The sequence below is a fragment of the Stenella coeruleoalba genome (assembly GCF_951394435.1).
Source record: "Stenella coeruleoalba genome assembly, chromosome: 10".
NCBI classification, from domain to species: Eukaryota; Metazoa; Chordata; class Mammalia; order Artiodactyla; family Delphinidae; genus Stenella; species Stenella coeruleoalba.
The window spans coordinates 75,608,492-75,635,521 of NC_137156.1; the positions used below are offsets into that span (position 1 = coordinate 75,608,492).

The 27,030-nt window shown below is 39.8% G+C and overlaps 1 protein-coding gene across 28 annotated transcripts in view; it reads right to left on the minus strand.

Moving 5' to 3' along the window:
• The window catches only part of FHIT (fragile histidine triad diadenosine triphosphatase), a 1,435,777-nt gene that overhangs the window by 271,730 nt on the left and 1,137,017 nt on the right, over nucleotides 1-27,030 (minus strand). For all 28 annotated transcript variants that reach the window (XM_079935606.1, XM_079935605.1, XM_079935595.1 and 25 more), the window contains 2 exons: nucleotides 2,670-2,815; nucleotides 200-229 (listed from right to left, as the gene is read on the minus strand). In XM_079935606.1, the coding sequence (XP_079791732.1) occupies nucleotides 200-229; nucleotides 2,670-2,815 (176 nt within the window). The remainder of the gene's footprint in view (nucleotides 1-199; nucleotides 230-2,669; nucleotides 2,816-27,030) is intronic.

Below are 27,030 nucleotides of genomic sequence, written 5' to 3' on the forward strand. Positions count from 1 at the left end.
AATGTCTTGTAAACGAATGTGAAACATATTGCTTGGCAAAGTTTACAATGTCACGATTTATAGCTCCAACACCAAGGCTCTCTCTGACCTCGAAGATAACATAATGAAGCAGCAATGTGCTCCAAATGACTCAGTGTGATTTTTTATTAGTTCTCGTAATCGCCCCCTATTAATTTGTATGCATATAATAAGCACTCACCTTCACAGTTTGTCCAGCTTCGGGGCCATCCTAGAAATAGGGGGAAAAAAATAAAGACAGAGGTGAGAACAGGTAGATGGTATCTCCTGCTTATTCAGAAATATTGCCTGTTAATAATTTAGATCCAATTTCATTGTGTGTTAATTTATAGTTTCCTCATGGGGACCATTTGCTTCGAAGGTACGGGGCCCAAGAGTTCTCCATTTCCGCTTGAGAGTAAGAAGTTATGTATAAAAATGATATAAATTATCCAGTGAGTGAACCCCTTTCCTACTTTTTATGCTCTTTGCTTTTGGCTATGGTTTTAATTGCATTAAAGGAAGACTGGAAATATTTGGGGAGGTGAAGTATCACACCTTTTGGTTATCTTTAAACCAGATGTAGCTTAATTAATGCCTGATAACTTTAAGTCTCTCCTCAGGAAATTGCTATAAACATAATCCATTAAGCAAGAAGCAAGAATAGGGGCTGTCTCATGTAGAAGGAGCACCCAAGAGTGGGCCCTTTCTGGCTCTTCTGACCTTGGGAGAAAAGGTGCAAGTGTTTATTGTAGCTGAGCTCTTTTCCCATCCTGGGTCCTTCCCTCGGCTTTCTGAAGCACAACAGAACTACTTGCTTAGCTAAAAAATAAGCAAACTCGTCTAGTCATCAGCCACAATACAAAGCAGAAGCAAGTAACTGCTCAGCTGGTTGGAAACAGCACAACAGTCAATGTTTCTACAATCAGAAATTTCAAAATGGAAGGACAACTCTGAAAATTTAGGTTAAGGTTTTCTACTTCTAAGACCCAAACTACTTGGGGTGAGAATTCTTGCCCTGCTATGGCGAAGATTAAGCAGCCCTGTGTAATCAGTGGTTTTCAAACTTGGAATCTCAACCTATTAGTGGGTCATAAAGTCAACTTGATGGGCTGTGACCAGCACTGAAGACAAAAGAAATCAGATAACAGAACAAAAACTATTAGACTGTACAGAATAGGTAAACACTGCTTTGTGAAGTTTCTGTTTCCTTTATCTACATGTCTGTAGGGGGAGAGGGAAATATATGATTGTGAAATAAATATATATCTTACTGTACGTTAAAGTTTTAAAAAGTTTGAAACGCCACATATATGAAAGTACTCTAAGTGCTTTATAGAATAGCAACAGTTTCTATATTTTTTAACATCAGTTTCTATACTTTTGGAATTAAGTTTCTAGCAAATCATGTTAGATAACCAGCATTGGCCATTTCCTATGAATGTGAATTTTCTTCCAGTATTCCATTAAACACTGACAGATGTCTTCACCCAGTTGCCTTCATTTGGTCTCTCTGGAAACATGATTTGCAGCATCAGCTTAATAAACCCACCCTGAGCTTAACTACCTGCTTGAAGGTGACTCAAAGGGGTTAATACACAATACACACAGACAGACAGACACACATACACACACACACACACACACCACACCCCACACACAGTATTTTACAAGGAAGTTTAGATACTCTTGACACAGACATGGTGGCAAAAGGTTTTTTTTTAAAGAATGCAGATGAGGGAATTCCCTGGTCATCCAGTGGTTAGGACTCCTTGCTTCCACTGCACGGGGCACAGGTTCAATCCCTGGTCGGGATACTAAGATTCCGCAGGCCGCATGGCGCGGCCAATAAAAAAAAAAAAAAAAAAAAAAAAGCAGATGAACATTTCTAGTCAGAGTCTTTCACGACCTGAAAACGGTGGCCTTCTCTATCTGTTCTCTTTTAAAGTCTGTGGTGGAGAGCTGAGGAGGGTAGAGGGAGGATGATAAATATCCGGTTTGCCTAAAGCACTGAGTACAAGTTCTTGCATCATGAAACCATCCATTCTTTCCAAAGGGTTTTTGGAGAGTCATCAAATCTCAAGGCCACACAGGGCTTTAATTACGTATAGATACCCGCAGCTCTTTCCATGGGCGATAGGAAGGGGCTCATGGTATATTACTACCTGAAGATTCACCCAGTTCCCACAGCTGATGACCCACCGCCGACCTCCTCCCACACTGACAAGCGTTGGCTCAAACTCAGCCTAAAGATCTCTAGGGATTGGGGGTCTAGCTTCTTTACCAGGAAGGAGGCCACACCGGACACTCAATCAATCCAGCTTCATCCCATAAGCAATCCATAATCAATCACTGAGGCTGAATTAAAAAGGTCAGCCTTGTGAGGGCGAGGCCCTACCTAACCTGCATATCTCTATTCCCCGAGAAATAGAGCAGGGCTCAAAACATATTTCTCCTGGAATCAAAATGATATGTCCAGCCCCAGTTCCAATAAAAGATCTGGAATGTCTTCATGCTCATCACATACATCACACGTCCAGTACTCCCAGCTGCTTGGTCAACAACCCTGCACGCATTGCCTCCGCTGATATTCCACCCTGTTCACCAAGTCCACGTCGGAGCCTTGTGGATAGCAGGGTGGCCCTGGATGAGCGAGCTATCTGTACACTCACCTGCACGGAAAAGGTGAGAGAGGTGCCCTGGAAATGCTTTTCCACTGCCGTCCCGACTCTCTGTGCTGCCAGAAACAGGTCGGCCACTTCATTGGGATGCAGGTCTCGGAAGCGCTCCACTGGCCGGAGGGGACACACGAGGACATCTGCAGTGAGGTCTGTTAAGGTATACTCTGCTTGCTTTAGGGACCATTTTTACCAAGAAGTTTATACCCACAGGCTTGAAGCCCCTTGGCCCAGGGCCTGAACTCGCAAAGGCTAAGGAATAAAAGAACAAATATTTACCAACCACTGAACTCCAAGGAGTTCAAAGAGAGCTTGCAAACGTGGTTCATTATACTTTAAAGGAGAAGCTATGGCGCACTGAAGAAATTCTCTTAAGAGACAAAGACATCAGTGTTCAGAGAGACTTAAGTGCTGGCTGAAATAATTAGGCCATGAGGCAGGATCTATTCTGGACCGTTATCTCCTGACCCCTATTCTCAAGCAGCCAAAGGCCCTGGGTTGGAAAAGCAACTGGAATATTCAGTTGGTTTTTCTAGGAAGAGCGTCACAATCAAAACTTTAATTTCAATATCTCTGTAGAGAAATATGTAATCAAAAGACAAGAGTATTTTATTTTTAAAAGGAGTATAGAGATTCTGAAAATGTTCAGTGAACTTCATTTACAACAAGGAGATGTGCCACACGGTTAAGCAGCATTCCTCAAACTGATGACTAAGAATTCAAGAAGGCAGTTGAAGGCAAATCATTAAGTTAAAACAAGGGGTGTCTGCTTGTGCGAATGAAGCCATCTTAATGTATTCTATTAGTCAGACAAATCAACATATTTACATTATTGGTCTGAACAAATAACATATTCTAGAGAAAAAGGATGCAAGTTTGATCATTTGTTGGTAGCAAATAAACATTCAGCGTCACATCATCAATAACGTTTCAGTTCCTTTTTGTATTTGAACTCATAAGTGTATGGTATACACATATAGACATGTACACATACATGTGTATATACACACAAGCTACATTAATTTTTGTTGAGTTTTCAGGTACCAGCAGGAGAAAAAAAGCTAATGTTCTTTTCTGTTTCTTTCGTTTTTCTTGTTTTAAAAGAACAGGCTTCTGCTTTGAGCCAAGCAGCTAAGGGGCATAATAAAACCACAAGTCTACAGTTGCTAGTCTCACCAGAATATCAAACATTTTAGCCCACCACACTATTGGTAGGACTGAGGACCCAAGGGGAAATGCACTGAGCTCAGCTGGGCGGGCCTCATTTCCATAAGACAGGGGGAAAAAGAGAGGGAAAACTGATTAATTTTGCTCATAATCAGGAAATTTATGTCAACGGTAAACTAGGAGAACGAGTATTTGTTTAATCTGAGTTCATTTTTCAAGAGAGGAGCAGGGAGGCCTTCACCCACAGGGCATCTGATACTTAAAAAGATAATTATCCTTCTCTGGAAGGGCTGCTTTATTATCATGGGTCAATGAACCATTTAGAAATGGAGAATTTCCTTTCATTTCGTCTGAGCTGATTGCCAGCCTCCACTCCCACTGAGTTGCTTTTTTTGCTGTTAAAAGAGCCCTTTCCCCATCTTCCTCCTCCCTGCTTTAATTTACACCCTCCCTTAGGCTCTGACTTCACCAAACCACAGCAAGATGACAATTTTGCAAGCTTCCAACAATATTCGTAATTACTGTGGCTGGCTACGTCTGCACACAGCAACTAGGTGGGGAAGGGAATAACATTCTATTGAAACAACTGCTTACTGTGAAAACTGATGGAATGAATCTGGCAATCTTTGTGTCTAACGTTACTTTAGTAATATCGATGACATCTGAAAGGTTTTTTCCAATGCCATAAAAAACTGTATCTTATTACCTGTCCATTTTCTTACCCGGTGCTAAGAATCAGCTTGACCCGAGTTTAACGAATCAAACTGTTTATGGAACGGAACCAAAATGGTTGAACGTGTGAGATGTTCTATCCTGTACCTACCTAACCGCAGGGTGATACATCACATACATTTTTTACTGTAACTGAATATTAATATAGAAATACAACATATCACAAAGGATTTCAACGGCTAAGCACATTCTCATTTAGGTGAATATTTTTCAGCAACCCATTTAGGCAACATTGTCCTGACATAATATTCCCTGCAACCCAACCTTTTGTTAAAAGGTCATCTTATCTGCATATCACGCAGACATTTTGATGCAAAAAATAAGATGAAATGGAGATTACTCTCAAGGGTGCTTACTTCTGCAGGTGGTCATGTGGGTGATCACTGTCTTTGTTCTGTTGGGACCCAGAGGACGGCCAAACAGCCATCTCAACCTAGAAATGGCCACCCAGGTGGGTTCCACATCACTCTACACGGAGGTAGCTGGGTCTGGCATTACACACCGTGGGGCTCTGGAGCCTCTGGTTGCAGTGTGAGAAGCTGACCTGGCCAGTAGCAGATTCGCTAACCGTCACACTCCCTGGGGCCATTCTGGGCACTAACTGGGCATGAGACAGTCAGCATCAACCGTCTTCCCTCAGTTCCTTTACAACCAGAGAAGACAAGAGCCTGAGCCTTGACCTCACCGTAGGCTGCATCCTGACTGATGCCTACCTACCTCCTGAGCCTCTTTCTCCTCACTCCTCTCTAGCATACTATACATCTGCCATATTTGCTTTCTTTCTGTTCTTCAAACACACTAAGCTCCTTCCTAGATTTGGGAGTTTTGTCCTGGTTATTTGTTCTGCCTAGATCAATTCCCCCTGATCTTCACATGGCCGCTTCTTTCTTATCATTCAGAACCTAGTTCCAATGCCACTCTCTCAAAAGAACAATTAGCTGCTAGGGACTTTAAACTGCTACTTGCTTACTCACTCTTATATCACCCTATTTTAATCTTTTCACAGCCCCCCTGCCACCAGCTGGTGGTTTTCTTGGCTGGTTACTATGTACCCAGATGAGAAAGGAAGCTCCACAAAAGTAAAGGCTTTGTCTTGTTTATTGCTCTTTCACCACCACCTACAACACCAGAGATGCTTAGGAAGTCTTGCTGGAATGAGAGAATAAAGAATAAACCAGACCCTTGTATCAGCCACCTCTGAGTACTAAAACCCTGAAAAAATGGAGATGACATTCATTTACTTTTCAATCATCTATACAAGATTGAGATAGTCTGCAATATATTTTTTTTAATTCAAAGAAGTTTATCCTTAAGATGGTTAGAACTAATGTTAGATGAAAACTGGAGAAATGTAAACTCATTTTTAACATAAACTAATTTTCACATGAGCCCAAAGGAAATAAAATTGTGAAGGTAAAAGCCTTTTTAAAAAACCCTTTTATAACTAGAAAGAAGTAGTTTCTACAATACTCAGAGTCTCAGATAAACTGTACCTATTAAAATGCTGCTTTATATTGTGACTGAGACGTGTAACTCATTTGTTCCTTCAATGAACAATGAGCATCACTTAAGTGTGGACACTGTACTAGGCTCTGGGAACAGCAAAGGAGAATAAGAAGGTGTTCCTGTCCTTCCGGTCCGGGAGACAGGCACTGAAATACACAACCGCAGTACTATCGGGGGCACAGATAACAAGCACAGAGGGCTGCCCCATGCAGTGGGGACCTGGGGCACCTGAATAAGGCAAGGGTTCTAGAGTAACCATGGGGAACCTCTGCCTGGGATGAATTATCCCATGGCTACCTGAAAATATAAAGAGGTTCATAAAGAAGTCAAAGCAGATCAGCAAACTTCTTCTGCAAAGGGCCAGATGGTAAATATTTTAGGTTTGGTGGGCCATATGCCTAAGGAGCCATGGATAATACGAACACAAACAGGTGTGGCTATATCCCAGGAAACCTTTATATACGAAAAGAGGAGCCTGGCCAGATTTGGCCCGTGGGCCTTGAAGTGTCAGCCCTTGATTTAGAGGAATCACATCAGAAAAAAATTAAGTAAAGGAAACTGAAAGTATTGTGGGGGGAGGGTATTCCTCTTTTCCTAAATTGAGGACTACAATGTTATCTTAATAGCATATTCGAAAAATATTACGTATCTTAAAAAAATTACCTTTCTAAGAAAAATATGTCAACACAGTAGAACATTTTCATGACTCTGTAATAATTCTGATGCTTTGAGAGACTAATCACAACCATAAAATGTGTTGTGGTATTAACACCACATAGATAAATCATGAGTCTTACTCCCCATTACCACTCAAGGAGTTTCTGCCACTACCAAATGGAAAAAGGAAGCATGTGATCTACAAACACGTGAGAGCACCAAAACAGTGTTATTCACAAATTCTTCTGAGCATACAATTATTTCCTCAAAATAAGTGCACAAGCCTTAGAAGAAAATACCATATTACCCAAAGATGGTGGGTACCATGTGCTCCATGTTGTTCCTAGACAAGCAACTCAGGGAAAGCAAATTAATTTTGAAGAACAGCAGACGGCTCTTGAAATTCTTCTGCCACTGTTTATATGCCAGTTGTTTTAAGGTAATATCACAGGTGCCATATAATTTAATTTGGAGACTCTTAGGCCTTGCTAGCGGGCAAATCCCATATTGCGCATGGGCTACAAGAACACACTTTCCCCTGGGTCCTCTCTCCGTAGAATTAACACCGCTGAAGAGACTTTTTAGCCAACGTGCATGAGAACCCTCAAAGAAGGTAATCTACTCAATTGAATTTAATATGTTTATCCAGTACTCATTATGTCTGAAAGCCTGTGAAAGAGATTATCAAATGGGATCTGGCCTCTCCCTATAGTCTAAAGGAAACACATTCATTTAGTAATAACAGTTTTTTTTAAAGAAGAGAAGGTCAATAATTATGATTTAGTTCCTATGGTCGACAAAGGGATTTCTCATAGCAGAGGAAAATCAAAGAAGACTTTTTAGTGCAGATGAGATTTAAAGCGGACTTCACAAACAGGAGAGTGAACCAAACAGAGGGCTGGCTGGCAACTCACTCATCCATCCACCCCACAACCACAGCCTCCTTTCAGTCCAGCGTCTGTGTGAAAATTTAGGATGCCAAGATGAATGTGACAGAGTAACTGACCTTGAAGTGTTCACACTCTATTATCCCAAACTATCATGTAGCATAAACAGATCATACGACGCTGAGAGATGAGTGCTATTGATAGAAATCAGTACAGAATGTTGTGGGAGCATAGAGAAGTCAGGATCTAACTCTGCCTAGGGGTGTTAGACAAACTTTTCAGGATGGTCCTGCATTCCCATTTTCTAAAATCAGAAACTATTTCTCCAAATTTGGACCAAAACCTATCCTTGAAAATGGCCTAGCAATTTATGCATCAAAGAAAGTTGTCGGGTATTCTTCCTTTGGCCAAAATCACCGTTTCATTTATATATGGACTCTCGTTGATTTCATCTTTCCAACAAACCAATGGAGGACTATTATAATTCCTATTTTGCGGATGAGGAAATTACAGCTTACAGAAAATAAGAAATCTGTGCAAGACAGTACACTCCGTAGGAGACTAAAACTAGAATTCAACCCAAATCTGTCTGATTCCAAAGTCCATGTTATTAAGCATAGCATTGTGATGTTACACTTTGTATAGCTTTCATGACTCAGTCTCTGACGGTCCTCTCATTAAAAGTGTGCCCTCTATTCGCAGAGTCCTTCTGTTCATGGAAGAGAATCACACTTCATGAAATACAAACAGACTGTGCAAAACTGCTAACTGCCTGAGAAAAACCCAGCCTCAAATGAAGAAAGCAGAGGGGACGTACAGCCCCACGGTGGAAGGCAGCCTCAGTGCTGGGCAAAGGAAGCCCTGAGAATGCCCTTGTTCTAACAGGGAACTGTGAACAAGGGGATCAAGAATGGGAGAACCATCTTTATCAGCGGTAGGAAGTAAGAGGGATGCAGAGCCTGAATTTTTGCCCTTTTCCAGCTTTGAGCTTCAGTTTCTTCAAGGTAACTCGGGCTCCCCTGGGTTGACAGATAGGAGGAAGATTAGGTATTACAGTCTATGTCTATGAGTCAGGCTGTCAGACACACTGAAGATCCCATTGCCTGTTGGACAGTCTAATTATTGGGAGCCATTGACTTTCTCATAGCATCATTTATATCACCAAGGACTACCAGAAACTGGGTAATGCCTTTTCTTTCCCTCTTCTTCTCCACTCTCACCACCAGCCCAGAAGTGACTGTCTCTGTCCTTTTGCATGAACATGTAGGGTGTTTTTGCCACGTTAAAGTGACATGGCAACATACCAGACCCTGTGCTGAACTCTTGCTGACACACAGCCAGTTCAGGATACACACAATGCAAGAAAGAAATGAAATGGAATCTTTACACCAATGAAACACCTGAAGACATTGTGGTAGCTTATTCACCAACATTAGCACAAGAATCCCTCCCATCCTACATGCCCCTTTGCAAAGTGACTTTGCGGCTCCTCTCACCAAAAGTTGGAGTCTATTTCCCTTCCCACTGAGTTTGGACCGGCCTGTGGCTTGCTTTGACCAGTGGAATGTGATCAAAGTGTTGCTATGTGATTTTCCAAGGTCAGGCCTTAACAGACGTTGCAACTTCTGTTTTTTCTGTCTTTTTGGAACTCTGAGACCAACACGCTGTGGAAAAAGTCCAGCTAGGCTACTGGAGACAACAGCCAAGTGAAAGAGAACTAAGGTACCCCAGCTGATAGCCAACAACTGTCGTGAACCACAAAAACAACTGCAAAGGTCTGGTGGAATCAAGAACAAAATGAGATGCTGTAAAAGTGAGAACTGTCCCAACAATATCAAATGATCATTATGTTGCTACACTGTTATTCCAAAAAATTTGATAAGTTTGAAATTTGCTCATCAAAGATAATAACTGATGATTTAAAAAATAATTTTTATGAGCATTTCCATGACAAATATGAAATATTTAAATATAGAGTCATGACACAGAAATGGAAATGTACTGATTCAGATGATTAGTTAAAGACAACAGCAGAATATTATTCTCAGAGTTGCTCAGACTTGCTCCCATCTATTTTGCCAAATCTGATCTACTCTAGGGATTCAGAATAGAAAAGTCACTAAAATAAATCAAACCATCAAAATATCACTGATCCCAATGAAGCCGATTAACATGTGTATATATGAATATGGAATAAGTTGACATCAAATAATATGATGAAGAATGAGTCATTCTTCTGAACTAATAAAAAAAGAAGAGTCTGTATTCATCTCTACTGTAGATGAGTATGTAGTTTAAGGACAAACAAGGAACTTTCCAGTTTGCATTGCAGACTTCTGTAGACCCCGTGTAACGCATTATTTGCTCTAATAAATAATCCTAGTCCTTGCAAATGTTTAAAATAATTCTTAATGTCACTTCAAAAAACAACACCAGGATGACTGTGAGGTATTTCTGAGAAAAGATTCAATTGATTTAAGTGGCACAGTTGCAGAGTTTTGGATCAAAGTAGGTGGCATCTCAAAAGTAATCTACTACTCGCAATGTAGGTAATTCTGTGATTTTTCTTTTTAAGCAGAAAGGTAGAAATATTGCCCAAAAAATGAACCAATACAATTCTGAAGAAGCGTCTTGACAGTTTGGGCCACACCTTTCTTTATGGGATATTAACAAACCCACTTCAGTAACTCAAGACTTCATAGAATATTCATCAACCATAAGCATAAATGGCATGAATGCAATTTTAAGTAAATTTAATTTGCAGAGTATGATACATTCCAGCACAATGTAATTAAGATAATGATAGTATTCTGCTCATACCTGGATCTCAATGCAAGCACCTCACAAGTATCTTCTAGAATTCTCATGTTGTGTCCTGGAGAATGCTTTGGGCCAAAGATACAGCAAGTCCTTAGTCAACTGTGGGAGAGGAATCAGGTATCTTTCCCCTGGCAGATCTGCCCTGAGCAATCCCCAAACTTCTGCACCGATCTGGATGCTTAGAGGGGAGAATCATATTCGTACAGAGAAGTAAATGGGTGGCTTTCAAAGAAAGTAAAATGAAAGAGGAGCCCGCAGCCGGGATGCACTCTGGTGCAGATTCTCTGGTTTAAATTTCGCATCGTCTGTGAATATTTCAAGGCAAAAGAATCCTATATTGATTATCCTAAGAGAATCAGAATCGGAAAAAAAGTTACATGCTTATATTAAACTACATATGTGGGAGAAAGTAAATGATATCAGTAAGGGAAGGGGAGAATATACAACATTTGTTTGCGGCCTATTACGTCCTAGTGATAATCAGCAATGCATTGAGGTAGATAATATCACCCCCATTTATCCACATTCAGAAGCAAAGGTCAAAAAAAGTGATACTATATATCCAAGGTCACACAGTTCTAAAGTGAGAATCCTGGGCCATGCAGTAAAATTGTCCATATGCTGTTTCAATGCTTCCCAAGGTGATAAAAGTCTCCAGGTACCTAGTGCAGTGTTTACTGCAGTGGTTCCCCAGAACACTGCTTCCATGAGATGTTATTACACATGATAGAAGAAAAAAAATATTGTGTAGTCAAAGAAGATTAAGAAACACTGAATGAAATGAGGCAAAATAGGTTTCTTTACAGCAGGACTCATCAGGATGTATCATGTACTAACGTGCATTCTGACTTAAAAAAAAAAGAGAGAGATACTAAGCAGCATTTCTCATATGCTTTTTTTTTCTTTAAGCAGTAAGACTATTTTGTTTTTCTTTTTTTGCAGAACCCTACATACGACAACTGTTCCAAAGGATGTTGGGACTACTGAGCCTCCTTTACCTACACACAGAGATGCCTGAAGATCTCAGCTTTTTAACCAAAAAGTAGAGTAAATATCCTACGAATCATATGAGCAAAGCAAGAGGGCCTTCTGCCTAGTGAAATATGGTGAGAAGCTGAGCATTAAAATACATCAAATGGAACATGGCAGTCATTAGTGAAACTGGCTCACGATTTCCATTCTTGCCATTCCAGGCACATGACAGGATTATACTTCCTGTATCCTTGTGCTTGGGTGAAGCTGAAGGCATTCTGGCCAAGGAGTCGTGAGCAGAAGTGATTATGTCAATTACAAACTAGAGCATTTAACTGCCAGTGTGAGACCTCAAAGCTCTCTCTCCTTCTGCAAGGCAACCAGCAATGTCACTGTGCTTTCAGGACCAGGACCAGCCCTACAGGTCAGTGGGGGCTCTGCTCATCACCTGTTCTCCCAGGGACTACAGCAAGTTAAATGGGTTTCATCTCTTTTGCTAACTCCAAATAATTTGTGTAGCTGCTTAGAACAGTATGGTGAAGAGGATTCTGAGGCCTTGACAGGGATAAGGAGGGAAGAATGGGGAGATTTATTCGTTTTAGCTGCCATGAGGGAAGGAAGAATACCAGCATATACACAAAAGATCTGCCATTCTTTAATTAGAAAGCAAAAGAAATACTTTTTCCAAGACTCCTTTTCCCTTTCCTTAATGATATGGAATCATTTCTAGGTCTTACAATGTCTCTGAATAACCATTACAAAAATTCAGTATTATTGGTACAGTCCTGCAAATATACAGAAGTATGTGAACTTTAAATCACTCTGGTTAGGAGAGTATTGAAAAAGAAATGTACTGCCACGCAGAAGTATCTGTCCATAATGTGCCAACACAGGGGTGAGAACACACCACAATGACAATGTTGTAAAAACGCTCTTAGGTGTTAAGAGTTGGAGAAGTGTTTCAATAGAAGAGGAATAAAGTACGCTCAGCAGCTGAAAGAAATATTTAAGGATCATTTCCAATGAGTGATATAAAAAAATTTTTTAAAACCACACATACACTCTGCTGTGAGCATCACTTCAAAAACTCTGTGAAAAGCTTTTTCGTCTAGTATAGATCAGAAAGTAATGCTAAAGATGTGCAATTCATGGGAGAGTTGCTGGAAAACCACAAGCAAGATAAATAATTTAACAGCACTTTACCATGTACACATTTATATTCTACCCAGTTTGGGAATAAGGAGAGAGCACGTTGAGTTTCTACTTCTATGGGGTGGCCAGATCGAAACCCAAGCTCCCGTGTAGATAGCATCCTTCCAGGGCAAGTTCTATCAGGTCCCGAAAAGCATGGATTCCAACTTCAGGTTTGTTGATGCCCCTAAAGAGCCACTGAAAATTCCATTTCCCATCAGATCTTCAGCGCAGTTGGACAGGCCAATGGAGCAACCTAACACCACAGTTCAGATACCACATGAAAGCAAAGAGCAGCCAAACCATAAATATAGAACAGAGAGACTCCTTAATGGGAGAAAAGAAATAGAAAATGGGAGAAGAAAGAAGAAGACCTTAAAAGGGAATATTTAGCAGGTAGCACATTCTTAGAAGATATGAAACACTCCCTAGCAGTCAGGTTCACCTGGCACCATACATAGCATTTGATGCAGGGTAGGCCTTTAATGAATATTTGATGGAAGAGCAGATGGCATGTGTGCTTATTCATTGCTTAATCTAGGAAAACTTTCTAAGAGACCACTGAACCAGACCAGACTCAACTTACTTACATGAAAATAATTGAGGGAAATGCACTTAAAAAAAAAAAAAGCTAAGTCCCGAATTCCTAATCAAAAAGACACCCAGCTAAATGTAAATTGGTGCAGCCACTGTGGAAAACAGTAAGGAGGTTTCTCAAGAAACTAAACATGGAACTACCATATGATACAGCAATTCCACTCCTGGGCATATATCTGAAAAAAACAAAAACACTAATTCGAAAAGACACACGCACCCCAATGTTCATAGCACCGTTATTTACGACTGCCAAGGTATGGAAGCAACTTAAGTGTCCATCAACAGATGAATAGATTAAGAAGGTGTGGTATATATATATATATATATATATATATACACACAATAGAATACTATTCAGCCACAAAAAGCAGGAAATTCTGGGCTTCCCTGGTGGCGCAGTGGTTGAGAGTCCGCCTGCCGATGCAGGGGACACGGGTTCGTGCCCCGGTCCGGGAAGATCCCATATGCCACAGAGCAGCTGGGCCCGTGAGCCATGGCCGCTGAACCTGCCCGTCCAGAGCCCGTGCTCCACAACGGGAGAGGCCACAACAGTGAGAGGCCCGTGTACTGCAAAAAAAAAAAAAAAAAAAAAAAAAAAAAAAAAAAAAAGCAGGAAATTCTGCCATTTGCCAAGCAACTTGGATAGGCTTGGAGGGCATTATGCTAAGTGAAATAAGTCAGTCAGAGAAAGATAAATACTACATGATACTCCTTATATATGGAATCTAAAAAAATAAACTAGTGAATATAATAAAAAAGAAGCAGACTCACAGATATAGAGAATAAGCTAGTGGTTACCAGCGGGGAGGGGGAGGGAGGGGCAATATAGGGGTGGAGGAGTGGGAAGTACAAACTACTGGGTGTAAGACAGGCTCGAGGATGTACTGCACAACACAGGGAATGCAGCCAATATTTTTAATTAACTGTAAGTGGAAAGTAACATTTAAAAATTTTATTAATAATTTTTTTAGTCTAAATAAAACAGTCCATCCTTTACCATGGAAAAAAATTTAAAAAGTAAAAGACACCCAGCTAAAGGCATAGCAAACAATAAATATAAGATGACTTTCCCTTCACATACCAAAGGCGGTGCTTACATTTTAAGTGGAAAACCTGTAGACCATTAACTCACTGGAGCTTGGAAGATCTGAGGATAACAATGTTGTATGCTCTTTTAGTGACAGTGATGAAATCTCTTCTGTGACAAATATAAATGTTGACAGAAAAATAAGTTCTTTCAAAAAACAGAAAGAGAGCCTTCATTAAACTTGCTTGGCATTCTCACAGATTCTGAATTTAACCGCCCACCCCCCCAAAAATGCCCATCCTCTGTGAGTTAGCAATCTGAGAGAAATGATGTGAGAATATTTCATAGTGGAAAGTATTCAACAAGTGTTTAACAAATGACCTTCTCAGTGAATTACTAAAGGAAGCCCATAAAGCCAAATTTTGGAGGAAAGGGTAAAGACAAAACACTTTTTAGGACTTCGTATGTTTTTCATTTATTCATTAAGTAGGAACTAATTAAGATCATTCTATCTGGTAGGTAATGTGTAAGACACTGAGAAAACAGCACACACCAGCCGTATGCATCCCTTCCCCTCCAAAGGTGTACATTCTAGAGAGTGAGCAAACAAAAGGCAAGAAACACATCAAAATGCAGTCTCTATTGTGAAAGAGACAAGGGTTGACAGAAAAAAACAGAGATGCATTGACGCAAAGGCAAGCACATTCCAAGCCGACACTGCTAAACGGGGAGCACGCTTGGCCTTGCCTATCTGGGGTGTCAGGAAAGTGTGCAAGCTCTCTGCAGCCTTGGCTGGCAGTTTGGATTTACTCTCTGTGCCTGGGGAAGCCTCCAAAACATTTCAGCCAGTGGGGAGTGGAGGTTTATGACAGAATCTGAGTTCTCTTTTAGAAAGATCATTCTAAATGCTGTGTAGGGAAATCAATCAATAAATAAAGATTCAATCAAAGCAAGGATGAAAGCTGAATGCCACGGTGGACGCCTTTACTGGAGACTAGATAAGAGATTCAAAACAGGTCTGAACTATGGTGGTGGCACTGGAGGTGCAGAGAATTTGAGATACATTTCTGAGGCAGGAGCAACAAGACTTACGGATGTGAGTGGGAGGCAAAGGAAAGAGGGAGATCAAAGAAGATTCCAGGGTTTTGGCCTGAGTACGTGTGGGGAAAGTGATATAATTTAGGAGATTGGGGAAGGGAGGCTAGGTCATATGGCTCACCATTTAGAGACCCTACCTTCCTGAATTTACATTTCCCGAAACCAACTAAACAGACTTTCCTAACCTGGGTGTGTAGATGGACTCCAGGGCTTCTATGAATCTCCTGAAATTGTTTGCAAAATGGTGTGTGTGTGTGTGTGTTGTTCTCCTATAGTCTTCATTATGCAAAAAATTCTGTCTCCTGACTCCAACAAAGATAAGAATCACTCATTTAAATTAGCAGAATTATCTGAAATTTGTCCCCAAGAGTGATTAAAAACAGGCTCACACTTTCATTCATTTTAGCTTAGAATCTAATAGACACACTCCTGAAGAGTGAAAAAAAAGTTGACTCTGTGTTTGAGCAATGTGTTCATGAGAATGAACCCTCCACAAAAGACAAACTAAAGATTTTTTTAAATAGCCTAACACTAAAGTCATTTTAATCTGATTCCGCAGTGAACAATTTAAGACATGTCTCTTCCAACAAAAGACAGCGGGACACAAAAATGACTGTGTGATCCATTTAAAATGAAAGAATGGGCTAAATCATTAACAACAATACAAATGCAGAAAATTCTAGGAGGGGGAAAAAAAGAAGAGTGAAAACTCTAAGTAGCAAGTGATTTCCAAATGTTTCCAGAACAGGAAGCAAAAGACATTTTAATGTAACTCTGGTAACTTCCAGAATAGAATAAGTTAATCAGGCAGCCTCTAAAAACAAAAAGGTAATTCATTAAAAATAAATATTTCAGCAATGAACAACATTGCCAGAGTGTCAAGAAAGCATGCTTTTTCATGATAGCAATTTGTATGCAAATATAGCTCAGCATTTATTTACTAAACCCCCAAAGCCTGCAAAGGGAAAAAGTTTTGTTCTTTCCATCTGCTTAAACTCTTCTAATAAAGTCAACTGCCAATGACACAAGAGGCTCTGACTTCTCTAAAACAATAATAATAGAAGAAATGTATTCAGAAATAGAGAGTTTCAGACAAGAAACTCCATCTGAGCCACTCTTTCTTCCTCAAATCTCTTAGCCTAGTGTCACTGTTAATGCTGGGTTAATATTTATACCAACTTTACAAGAATGTTATAAGGTTGGGGGTTTTGGAGTTTTGTTTGCTTCTAAAGAATAGCATATTTCAGACCATAAAGTAAAAGCTGAACAATGGTTGCTTAGAAACAAAGTCAGGGCTTCCCTGGTGGCGCAGTGATTGAGGGTCCGCCTGCCGATGCAGGGGACACGGGTTCGTGCCCCGGTCCGGGAAGATCCCACATGCCGTGGAGCGGCTGGGCCCGTGGGCCATGGCCGCTGAGCCTGCGCATCCGGAGCCCGTGCTCAGCAACGGGAGAGGCCACAACGGTGAGAGGCCCATGTACCGCAAAAAAAAAAAAAAACAAACAAACAAAGTCAACAGAAGTGAATTCCTTAAAAACCTCCCTCTGTTCAGCATACCCCTCTTTGCAACTTGCATCTGTGATTTAAATACCACTACTCACCAACATCAGTGTTATCATTTAGAACCTAGAACCTCACTGATTCCACATTTAAAACTTCACCCTTATTTTGCCACAGTTCATTCTCTCAAATTATCTCTGTATTTTCCTTCCGCATTACAATTTAGAACATCACTGGAGTCAGGGTCTAGGAATTAGTTATTGTTTCTTCGTCCTCTCTAGTTGTAACTGTCTGAATCTTTCAAAACATAATTTTTAACAATAAAAAACCCTCAAAACACAAAACAAGCCTCTAAAAATGTTTAAAATATTTAAGTTCATTTAGAATTTGTAACTTTTTTCGGCCCATCATTTTTCAAGGTCTGTGTTTAGACAGCACAGCAGATAATACCGTTTGCCTAATGTTTAAATTAGGAGACCAAATAATCTAAAAGGGTCTACAAAAATGCCAACTTAAACTCAAGATTTCTACATATTTGAATTTCATTTTGTATATAATCAAAAAAAATATTTAAGCATTTGCCTGAGGAAAGCAAAAATTGTGGAAACAGATGTTCTGACAGTTCCATAAGAGTTTCACGTTTATATATTGTCATTGCTCCTGCAGGATCCTAAAACTCACTCCCATTTTCTTTATATGCTCAGATATGAAAAACATATCTTTGCCACCCAACAGTCTTCTGGCATGGGGAATCAGACACTGGCCTCAATCTCTGTCATTACTAACGTTACCATCATCACCGCCATCTTTGCCATCATCACTTAAAAGAAAGTTAAAATTTCTTGAATCACAATCATTGCTAAAATGTGTCACGCATTTCTTGTTGATGACTAAAAGTTCCTCCAGTAGGCTACAATTTCAAATATTATGCCACAGAGTAGAGAGATTCCATCATCACTAATGTCTGTATAGGGAAAAAACACAAGCCTCTCTCTGAAAAGAAACTCTTAGTCAGAATCTCATCTGGTTCAGCTTAATATAGGAAAAGGGGGAAGAAAAGGAAAATTCAAATTGAGAGGAATTAGTATTACAGATTTGCAATGTTATTCGCATCCCATGTCACTTTTTTCAGTCTGTCAGTGATTGTCGCTGTGCATCTGTCACTCAGTCACACACAGCCGGCAAAATATGCAGTTGTGTTGCCTACTGGTCTTCCACTGATTAAACCTTGGTGACTTCTTATAAAAATAGACAATCAGAAGAGGGAACTGGCCAACAAATATGCAAGTGCAACAAAGAAACAAAAAGTGATAATTCTGGAAGTGAAATGTGAATTGAATGTAAACGAAGTTACAGGAGACACAGTTGACTACTGGAACCATGCTGCTGTTCACGAGATGTGCAGCCACAGGAGCTTAATGAAGGCAAGCTTACTGACAAAAATGTACGAAGCTATTATGGTGAAAGGATGGAAGATGTACCAGAGGAAGTGATGCCACCAAAAAACTCAACATCGTAAAAAAAACTTTGTAGTTTACCACATTGAGAGCACTTAGGATAAAAAGTTGGAAATTGAAAGGAGTATGAAATTTGCCAAGGCATAGAAAAGATGCTCAGTCTGTGTTGAAAGCCATACTACCAGAAAAAGAAGGCAAGTGGTGTTCAAACTACTCTTGATAAGTGTTTTCCAAAGGAAAAAAATGCACTTTAATTTTCAATATTTCTAATGTTTTAAATTACACTGTACCAGTATTAGTATGCTGTATAAGTATTAGTGTTAATATTATTATTTTCCTATACACTTTTAACAGACAGTAGAATAGTTTTAAGTGTTTTGATGAAAATTTTAAAGGTCGGGCTTCCCTGGTGGCGCAGTGGTTGAGAGTCCGCCTGCCGATGCAAGGGACACGGGTTCGTGCCCCGGTCTGGGAAGATCCCACATGCCACAGAGCGGCTGGGCCCGTGAGCCATGGCCGCTGAGCCTGCGTGTCTGGAGCCTGTGCTCCACAACGGGAGAGGCCACAACAGTGAGAGGCCTGCCCGCGTACCGCAAAAGAAAAAAAAAGAAAAGAAAAATTTAAAGGTCATGGAACCATCGTAATTTTCACCATTGATGATTAAGATTACTTTCCACGGTTCCAGTTTTAATGGCCATTTTTCAATCCCACAGTGCTGTACCCAGGGAAGACTGTCTGTACTTTAAATTCATGAAGAACACTGGGTGGGGCAAATAAAAGTTATGGCTAATGGGCCACAAATTTAAAACCTGTGCCAGGCACTAGCATCATATTCAGCGTGCATCTCAGTAATAGCAGGAGAGAGTGGGTTGAGGAAATTCAAGGACTATAAATGGCTTTAAAAAGATGTATGCGTCCAACATTCTGTCCAGGAAGGGTACACCTATTGTCATATGCTCCTGAATTCCCCCAACAGACTGTCTGGCAAAAATAAAGTTGACAATTTATTTTTTTCCCCCGAATAGCTTAGTTGAGAACTGCTGTTATCAAACCTCCTGACCCCTGAATGCATCATTAATTCTGCCTTAAATTAAGCATTAGGTTTTCTCCACCAAATGTTCTCTTGTACGCAACTATTAAGGCAGGGGATTACACAACAGTAAGGTCAATACCATGCATGTCCTCTATTTCATATGGATGAAGAACCACAAGCAAAATTCCTGCCAAAATCTTTGGTTTGAGACAACAAAGAAGATGCAGACATAGCTATAGCCTTCCCCTCACAATGCTCTACGATAGGCTCTTTCCATAGGGCATCACCTGCCACCAGTCTAAAAGCTCTTTAAAAACAAAGGCCGCATCTCATTCATCCCTCAATCCAAAGGCCCTGGCTAGGTCTCAGTTCACAGGTCACCTCTTAGGGGACTTGTCCATTGCACTTAAAGCACCCTTCTTCCGTAACTCTTCATATGTTTGTATCTTTAAGAACCTGTTTCAAACGCTGGAATTGTAGTATCCCCTTATGTTTACTTACTTCCTATCTAGAATATAAACTGGACTGAGAGCGGGAGTCAATTTTTCATCTGTTTCCTAGTACCCAGCTGAGTTCCTGGACAGAAAGCACTCGCCTGAACACTGAATGAATGGGTGGGTGAGTGGGTGGGTGGATGAAATGTCTGAGTGAATGACTATTTGAATGAATGTTTGTTGAAATAAATGACCAAACAATAAATGAATTAAAGTGAAACTAATATCTTACTTTAATAAGTAACAGGCAGATCGCTGTTATTCTCCTAGATGATGTTTCATACTCACAAACGGAAAATTCTCTGGGTTGTCTTCCTTTTCCTAAGTTTTGCCCTCAGACAAATCTAAACGTGAGAATTCTTCCAAGTGGGTGAGCTCCCCACATCCAGCCCACCATTTGCTAAACTACAAGATGGAAGAGTTTCACTTCACAGCAGCATATGTGAAAACAGCTTGGGAATTTTTGTTGCGAATAAGCTCAAGATGAGTCGACAGAGAAATGTTGTTTCCACAAAACACATTTTTATCTCAGACTGTGAATGCAAGTCTGGTATTGGGTTGAGGGATGCGATTTCTCACTCTGATCTTTGTTGGCAAGGCTACTCATGGAGTTTTCTGTCAACTTGGGAACCACCAGGGACAGTATACAGCACATTCACAGAAGGAATAAGCATAGATATGGGAGAACAGAGAAAAAGGAAAGGAATATACAAGGGCCTATCTTCAAACTATAGCAGTGGAAAGGCTGTCATTTAGGAAGGAGAGAAGATGCAGGTTAACTGCCAAGTAAATAACAGAACAGAAAGCAACTAGTAAATGGTAGAAGAGGAGAGAATTTGAATCCAGTGTGTGTGATGTGGAGTGCCCCAGATCTGGATTCCTGTGCCATTTCTACCACATTTTACCAATTTGACTTTGGGAATACAAACTCTTTGAGTCTCAGTGACCTCATCTGCAAAATGGGTATTCATTCTGTTTGAACTGTATATTTCAAGGTAACCAAACAGCTCTAGAGATGGAAAGTTATTTAAGGTTCTTCAGCTCTAAAAGTGAAAGGGATAACAGATTTACACAAACCACCATTTTCAATCCCTAATGAGACAACTGAGTTACATAAAATTATTAATGGATAAATTAGGGCTTAGGTCAGGGGTTCTTAACCTGTGGGGGGTGGGGGGTAGAGTTCCAGAGACACTTAAGGGAAGATACATGGAGAGAAGAAAGGGAATACCTAAAGATGAAAAAGAAAAAAGAAAAGGTGTTTACTTGTTTTCACTAACTTCTAACTGAAATTTTACATTTCCTTAAATCACAAATGTAATCAACAAACCATTGTAACAGTAGTGCTTATGATTTTTTTAATAATGTTTATCACATATTTTTTAAAATATAAAGCGATAACTCTATGGTTATTGCAGATACCTTGAAATATTATTTACTCCACAATGATCCATCAGCTCTATGAGGATTACAAAATTCTAGCAGTCATTATACCTGCCACCCGGTTCTGGTTATTTACTATGTACTTAAGTAGTGTATATTTCACTGTACCATAAATTTGCTCTTTAACATTATATGAACTGTTATTCAGTAACATCGATTTCCTTTGTGTTTTTATAGACTTAATTTTCCTCATTTAAAAACCATTGGGAGAAGAGAGCTACAGGTTTTGCAAAGTGCCAAAAAGGGACCCCTGACAAAAAAGTTTAAGAACTCCGGCTTTAGATAAAAGGTTAATGGGAACTTTATAATGGAGGAACCAGGATGTCACTACCTAAATGTGCTGATCAATTTCAGGACCCTAAGAGCGGGACATCCAGACATTGTGCCTCCTTACAAGATGTGATATGAAGCACACGGCACTACTACAAATGCTTGGATCTGAAAATAATCAATCCTTAGACCACACTGCTTAGTGGAACTTTCTGCGAGGATGGAAATGTTCTACGCATATGCTACCCAAGCTACACTTGAAATGTGGCCGAAGCAAGGGAGCAACTCAATATTTAATTTTTTTTACTTAATTAATTAATTAAGGTATTTCTGGCTGCGTTGGGTCTTCGTTGGTGCACGTGGGCTTTCTCTAGTTGCGGCGAGCTGGGGCTATTCTTCATTGCCGTGCATGGGCTTCTCATTGCGGTGGCTTCTCTTGTTGCGGAGCACGGGTTCTAGGCGCACGGGCTTAGCAGTTGTGGCTCGCGGGCTCTAGAGCACAGGCTCAGTAGTTCTGGCACATGGACTTAGCTGCTCTGTGGCATGTGGGCTCTTCCCGGACCAGGGCTCGAACCCGTGTCCCCTGCATTGACAGGCGGATTCTTAACCACTGCACCACCAGGGAAGTCCCCTCAATATTTAATTTTTAAAAACTTTTATCTGATACTCATTTAAATAGTCAGATGTAGTTAGTAATTACACTACTACACAACCTTCCTTAGAGCTGACTTACTTTATACAAAACACAAAAGGTAGAGAAACAAGCTAAATAACACCAAGGGAAAGCAAACAGAAGAATTCAGATTACAGAATGGTCTACAGGAAAACTGACCCAGTTTAAAAAAAAAAAAAAGTCAATGTCACAAAAATACTGTATTAAAAGAGTAGTAAAATAAATAAGCAAATATACTGTGAAGATCTTATTTGGATTCTGGTCTAATCAACTGATGACAGAAAGACATTTTGAAACAATCACAGAAACTTGAATATAACATTGTATCAAGAAATTACTATTGAGTTTGTTAAATATGATAATGGCATTCTAGTTATATTAGGATATTTCTATAGTTTTTAAACATGCATACCAATGTACGCAGAGTTAAGATCAAACTATTTCTAAGAACTGCCTTAAAATATGTGAGCAAAATCAGAAGAGTATAGATGAAGCAAGTATGGCAAAATCAAGATAACCATTGATTCTGATTGAAGGGAAATGGGCATCCTTTATACTCTTCTTACTACTCTTGAGTATTCTGAAGTAATCTACAACGATTTTTAAATGTGACAATGCACTGGATACAGAGACTGACACATACTAAGCGCTCAGTAAATGTTAATTAGCAGCTATTGGCATCATCATTATTATTCATGATCCCTAAAGCCCAAACTACAACAAACTAGTAAGTATAAAAGTTAGCTTTGGGCTCAGTATAGGAACAAGTGTTTTAACAGTGAGAGGTCTATGAAGATGGAAATACACTGTCTCCAGACGTGGTGGCCCACAGAATACTCCTAATAGCAAAAACAGCAGCATTTATGAGCACTTATAACATGGCAGACATGGGTCTAAGCACTTCCCACGTATTCCCTCATTAAATCTTCGCAACAACGGTGTAAGAAAGGTACCCTTACTATTCCCAATGGAGCGACACCAGCAGAGATTGATCGCTTGGTGAGAATGCTGCAGACGAGGGTCAAGGTGAATGTCTTTGCTAGTTGCCCTTTACCATCCCTGACAACCCTGAACTCTTCTGATTCAATGAACATGTCACTCAAATGAATTGCGCAGGCTAAGCCAGCTGGCTCGCACACAGCCAGGGAACAGAGAGCAATTCTTCGTTTCACTTGTTGAAAGGTCTTTAAACATCACCTTTCCCTTTCGAGTGGGAGACTAAACCCCTCAAGAATTTAATTATCTGTAAGCAAGTGGATAATATGATCAAGAAAATGCTACATTTCAACTACTTCTTTTATCCATTTTCAAATTTCCCATAAATTAGAGGGAAACGTCTTCCCCAGGCTGCCATTTGACCAAGAAACGTCCATGGTATGTCTTTGTCAACATGTTTCAGAATGTAAATCCAGATCACAAAAACTGAAGTTGGTATAAAATCTGTCGTCATATATTATATTATTTGGAAAGAAATATTGGTGACCTTATCCAGTATGACTGTTATAATAGTAATAAAATTGAATCTTGGAAGATTACACTTCTGGTCAAAGTAGTAAAATATGACCTTATTCTGTTCAACACTGACATTTATTATATTAATTCACATGTAAAAAACTGCATTAAAATGATATTAAATCCCTGGTTAGAAATGGGAATATTTAAGAACTTCAGAAATAAGATTTAACTTTACCAGTCATTCACAGCATTAAGCCTGTTTGATGTAAATCAAACTGAATTTCCTTCACCAATCTCTGGTTCAATTCTAACTTTATTATTACCACCATCTAATTCATAGAGTTTTTTTTTTTTTCATGATGCCTCTTCAAACATTTTATAAACCTTAATTCATTTTCATCACACTCTGGAGAAAAAGATAACATAGAGCAATGGATATACAAACTTGACTCAGAGGATCAAGCCATCTGCTCATGGCAGAGAGATTCTCTTCACCCCAATAAAATCATGCTTAATGCTGAGTTCCTATCAGTCACTGTACAAGGCCCCAGGAAGAGAACCAACGTCCAGGGGTGAGGGACCACAGTCAGACAGCTACATGGACTTCACAGTATGGCCACCATGTGGTGAAAAGGCATCATTTAGGATATTACACCAGCAAAGTGGTTTGTTTCTTAAGATTGGCCAAGGTTTTAAAGGAAGGTCCCTCCCTTAAATATAAGTTCTGCAAAACTTTCAGTTTGGGGGTAGAACATGGACTAACACAATGAATTAAAGGCAAGGCCCAGACACACTGCCAAGGTTTGCTTTCTCTTAATTAGCCCAAAGTCCCAGGCTTGCCATGGTAGCTCTCAGCTCTTTCCAATGTTTTTCCCCATGCTCACTAACGTTTCCAGGCTCCAACCAGAATCACCTTTTTGCTATGTATAACATTTCCTCATACCTTGCTTAATATTGTTTTCTGTTCTGAATATCTTTGTCCTTTATATAATTAGATTAAGCTAAGTGTTGCTGTGATAACAAGCAGCCCCCAAATTTCAGTGGCTGATAACAAACTTCCTGCCTGTTACTGGTCCACTGTGGGCCAGTAGATCAGCTCTGTCCACCTTTGTTACTCAGGCATCCAGGTGGACAGAGTAACCACTAGCTCAAACATTGCTAGGAGACACGCCAGGGCAAAAGAAAACTCTGCAGGATCTTGTACCAGAAGTTAGATACTCAGTCCCAAGTGACACAAGGCACAGCCATGACTAGTCAGGAACCACAAGTACAATTCAACCACATGCCTGGATGAAAGGAGAAGTGAACATATTTGGTCACCACTACCACGGACTCCTTATCTCCACGCCTCCTAAATCGTACAATTCTTCCACAGGGTGGCTTCTGCTTCCTCAGAAAGACAGCCCTGGTACCTTTTGATGAAAAGAAACTGTTCATACTCTTAATATACACAGCCCGTTATTTTACCTCTTAAGGCCCTTATGACTCTGTGAGAACACTGTCTCCATTGGGATTCTGTGCTTCCCACAATGCCTTGCTAGAATGATTGAATGAGGCTGTCTGCATAATGAGAGTTTTATCTCCAAAGACTTCAAATACCCTGGAGGCCAGTAACATCTGATATGTAATAAACCTTTAAAAAAAATTTTTCTTATTTATATTGAAAAGATACTTAAAACAACATTAAAAGACCATAAAGATGAAATAAAAATGAGGCCATAATCTTACCACCCTAAACAAACAACTGTTTTCACTTCTTTTCCCTCTAGCCTTGTTTAAAGAATATCCATGTCCTTTACATATCTGTACCCAAGGTGCACAGAGAGATACGGAGAACTCTAAACAGAAGATAAATGACTGCCCAGTCAACATGCTTTTTACCCTTCCCCAGGGCAAAGACCACATCAGGTCATATCTTAAGACTGATTTGTATTTTCCATAACATGAGTGCCAGTGATTTAAAGATGCTAAGCTATTTAACAGTCACCATCACTTAGAAACAACAGTAGGTGTATCCTTCACCACCAGTTCTACTCCTTGACCCAGCTCTAGAAGACATTACCTCCAGTGAGAGAAGCTTGGTTTCCATCATTAGAAGAAGGAAAAAAAGTAAGACTATGTGCTAAATCTTGGACAATTGTAGAGAATAACAGTGGAAGGAAGAAAATTGCCAATGTTGCAATGTTTTGGTTCATCATTAAGATACCATTAGCAAGAAACTAACACAACAATGTAAAGTAATTATACCCCAATAAAGATGTTAAAAAAAAAATAGATACCATTAACAAGACCTAAGAACATGATAACCACACTCTTGAATTTATCTTATTTTATTTTCCTTCTGTTTTACTTAACTCAGCCACTTCATTTATTTATTTTTTTAATATGTTAATGGTACTAATGGGAAAAGTAGACAACATGTAAGAACAGACTGGTAATGTAAGTAGAGGGGAGTTTTAAGGTGGTGAGTTATTTCATACGACACACTAATGGGGAATGCATAACACTGTGCTTCTGCGTTTTGTTGCTTTTTAATATATTTTAACTTTTAATGAATTTATACCCCTTCACCCATTCCTCCCATCCACCATCTTATCTCTGGCAACTGCAGATCTGATCTGTGTATCTATGAGCTTAATTTTTTGTTGTTCTTCTGCTTCTGGTTTCAGATTCCACATATAAGACAGATCATATGGCATTTCTCTATGTTCCAATAGAGTAGAAGAAAGCAATACAAAAAGAAAATTAATATTCATTGGTAAACAGGTACCATGACATGAAACAAAGATCAAAAAGCCTAAACTTAACAGTAATCAAATATCTATACAAAAAATTAAACACACACAATGCCTATAGTTTCAGTTACCTAACTCTGTATAATGACATACCCCAAAACTCAGAGACTTAAATAACAGTGGTCATTTATTACTTCTCATGGTTTCTTCAGGTCGAGAGTTTTGGAGCATTGCCACCAACGTGTCCTGTCCCTGGACCTCTCATGAGGTTGCAGTCAGACAATGGCTGGCGCTGGGGTTATACTGAAGACTTCTTTGTACACATGACTGGAACCTGAGCCAGGAAAACTCAAACGGTTATGGGTACCCCCTCTAGCTTTATATGGCATCCCCCTGTGGTCTCTCCAGCACAGTCGCTTCAGGTGGTCAGATTTATCATGTTACCTTGGGGGTGCCAAGACGTATGCCCCAAGAGAGAGAACACACCAAACAAAGACAAAGTTATTTAAGGATCTATCCTTAAAACTCACGTCTGCCACATTCTATTTGTCAAGGCATTTACAGAAGTCCACCCAGAGTCAGGTGGAGGGAACAGACAACTCCCCTCTTGATAAGACTATCATTGTCATACTGCAGTAAAA